Genomic DNA, 3198 nt, shown 5'->3' with positions numbered 1-3198 from the left:
CTGAACAAAAAGACCTTGGAGTGCAGGTTCATAGCTCCTTGAAAGTGGAGTCGCAGGTAGATAGGATAGTGAAGAAGGCATTTAGTATGCTTTCCTTTATTGGTCAGAGTATTGAGTACAGTAGTTGGGAGATCATGTTGCGGCAGTACAGGACATTGGTTAGGCCACTGTTGGAATATTGTGTGCAATTGTGGTCTCCTTCCTATCGGAAAGATGTTGTGAAACTCAAAAGGGTTCAGAAAAGATTTACAAGGATGTTGCCAGGGTTGGAGGATTTGAGCTATAGGGAGAGGCTGAACAGGCTAAGACTATTTTCCCTGGAGCGTCGGAGGCTGAGGGGTGACTTTATAGAGGTTTACAAAATTATGAGGGGCATGGATAGGGTAAGTAGGCAAAATCTTTTCCCTGGGGAGGGCATAGGTTTCGGGTGAAAGGGGAAAGATATAAAAGAGACCTAAGGGGCAACTTTTTCACACAGAGGATGGTATGTGAATGGAATGAGCTGCCAGAGGAAGTGGTGGAGGCTAGTACAATTGCAACATTTAAAAGGCATCTGGATATGAATAGGAAGGGTTTGGAGGGATATATGGGCCGGGTTCTGGCAAGTGGGACTAGATTGGGTTGGGATATCTGGTCGGCGTGGACGGGTTGGACCGAAGAGTCTGTTTCTGCGCTGTACATCTCTATGACTCTAACTTGATCAAGTCCTTGAAAATTCTTCTTCGTTTCAATACAATCACCTCCCGATCTTCGAGGAGAGCTGTGGAATTCTTTCCTTTAATAGCCAGGGCACAGCCTGTGAGAAGTCATGCTGGAATTGTTCAGAACAAAGGTTTGACCACAGTGGTGGTGGTGGTGGGGGGGGCGGGGGAAGGATGAAAACTGTACGGGTGAGGGAGATTGGAAATACCCAGGGCTGGGGCAAGATTTAATGGAGGGACCCAGACTGAGTGTTTTAAAGAGGTCATTGAACAGTGTATCTCAGTGTAAGGCAAACGAGTGGAAGTATTGAAGGGAGTCAAGAAATATTCTTCACCCAGAGGATGGTGGGTGGTGGGTAGTCACTGTCCCAAAGGGCGTCCTACTTCAAGGACGGCAATTTATGGAGGGCATTGGAGACCATGTGCTCAACAATGCCCTCCAGTGCACGTGCTCTACAATGCCCTCCAGTGCACGTGCTCTACAATGCCCTCCAGTGCACGTGCTCAACAATGCCCCGCAGTGCACGTGCTCAACAATGCCCTCCAGTGCACGTGCTCAACAATGCCCCGCAGTGCACGTGCTCAACAATGCCCTCCAGTGCATGTGCTCAACAATGCCCCGCTGTGCACGTGCTCAACAACGCCCTCCAGTGCACATGCTCAACAATGCCCTCCAGTGCATCTCCTCCCTTTCTCAAACTCTGCATTTAACTCCACCCATCCAACCGCAACAAGGATAGAACACTCCTCCCCCTTCCACCCCATCAATCTTCGGATACAGTGCATCATCCTCCACCATTTCCCCCACCTACAGTCAGACCCCACCGCCAGAGATGTATTTCCCTGCCCAGCCCAATCTGCGTTCTGCAGAGACTATTCCTTCTGCGACTCCCTCGTTAGGTCCACAACACACACTCCCCCCACCCAAGCACCTTGCCTTGCCATCACAAGAGGTGTAAAACCTGCACCCACAGCTCCCCCCTCACCTCCATCCAAGGCCCCAAAGGATCCTTGCACATCTGCCAGTGATTTTCATGCACCTCCAAACAGCTCATCTACTGTGTCGTTGCTCTGGATGTGGTGTCCTCTACATTGGGGAGACGGGACGCCAACTCATGGAACGTTGCAGGGAACATCTCTGGGACATGCCCACCAAACAACCCCACCGCCCTGTGATCGACCACTCCAACCTGCCCTTCCTACTCCACCAAGGACATCCAAGTCCTGGGCCTCCTCCACCGCCAAATCCAGGCCATCGGATGCCTGGAGGAAGAACGCCTCATCTTCCACCTTGGGACCCTCCGACCACACGGGGTCGAGGTGGATTTCACCAGTTTCCTCATCTCCCCACCCCCCCATCTCAGATCCAACCTTCCAACTTGAATTGTCCCACCTATCCACTCCTCCCTCCACTCTGACCTATCACCACCTGCATCTACTTATTGCCTTCCCTGCTACCTTCCCCCTCCCAGCCCCACACCCCTCTCCTATTTATCTCTCAGCCCCCTTACCTCCCACCCTCCTCCCCCTACATTCGGCCTATGCCCGAAACATCGATTCTCCTGCTCCTCGGATACTGCCTGACCTGTGCTTTTCTAGCACTGCACTCTCGACTCTGATCTGCAGCCCACACGTTCTCTGAGACTGACTCTGTGAACGTTCTGATCTCTCATTCACACCATTCGGTCTTTGCTCTATCTTGTCAAGTCTGTACATTTTTACTGTCTGCCCCTTCACGGCTGTGACCGAGAGTCTAGGGACTAACTGCACTGTAATGTTGATTACCTTCTGTTTGAACATGGAAATAGGCCATTCAACCCCCTTCTGCTTCAGTAAGATGGGGCTCTACTCCACTTGTCCATGTCAATCATAGCTCTGTACATAAAGTCTCCTCACCAGTGCTCACTGTTCCTCATGCCCTCTGGCCTATCTGAAGGGAATTCATCTCAGTCTGCTTCACACCACATTGGTATTTTGTTGACTTTTCTGGTTTCAGGCTCAAGGTCGGATCTACAGCAAGCTGAAGGAGGAGAACTTCTTCAGTCCCAAGGAAGAGGTTAAACTGGAGGCGAACATCAAAGTTCCATCTTCCGCAGCCGGGAGGGTCATCGGGAAAGGAGGCAAGACGGTGAGTGGGTGTGTGACCGTCCTGACCCCTGTGTGACTGAGGGGGTGGGAGAGGGTTAGTGCTGAGTTTCCTTGGTCAATCCCATCCCCTCCCTCCATTAGCTCACAGGTAACTCATTGCCCCTTGTGCCTCCAGCACCCCCCCCATCCCCCACGCAGTGCATTCCACGGCTTCACCCCTCGCCAGGATCTCCAGAATCGGTGGGTTAAGTCGCCCTCTTGGTCAAAGGGATCAAACCGACCAGAGGCCTTTTCCCCACCCGACAACAGGCACATCCTGACCTCTTGTGGCCACATGGCCTCATTGCGGATTCACGTTCATCAGGTTCCTGGGACCATCCTGGGTTCACCTGGATAGATACAAGGGCCG

The 3198-nt window shown here is 52.1% G+C and overlaps 2 protein-coding genes across 5 annotated transcripts in view; both read left to right on the top strand.

Moving 5' to 3' along the window:
* The window catches only part of LOC122551888 (insulin-like growth factor 2 mRNA-binding protein 2), a 147202-nt gene extending 144337 nt beyond the window's left edge, over nucleotides 1–2865 (top strand). Inside the window, exon 14 of the mRNA XM_043694461.1 lies at nucleotides 2698–2865. Coding sequence (XP_043550396.1) covers nucleotides 2698–2865 — 168 coding nt within the window. The remainder of the gene's footprint in view (nucleotides 1–2697) is intronic.
* The window catches only part of LOC122551460 (sentrin-specific protease 2-like), a 425299-nt gene that overhangs the window by 371045 nt on the left and 51056 nt on the right, over nucleotides 1–3198 (top strand). The gene's annotated exons all lie outside the window — the stretch shown is intronic.

This window comes from Chiloscyllium plagiosum, chromosome 7 (genome assembly GCF_004010195.1).
Source record: "Chiloscyllium plagiosum isolate BGI_BamShark_2017 chromosome 7, ASM401019v2, whole genome shotgun sequence".
Lineage (NCBI taxonomy): Eukaryota > Metazoa > Chordata > Chondrichthyes > Orectolobiformes > Hemiscylliidae > Chiloscyllium > Chiloscyllium plagiosum.
The sequence above is the reverse complement of the archived record's forward strand: the minus strand, read 5'-3'. Positions and strand labels throughout refer to the sequence as shown.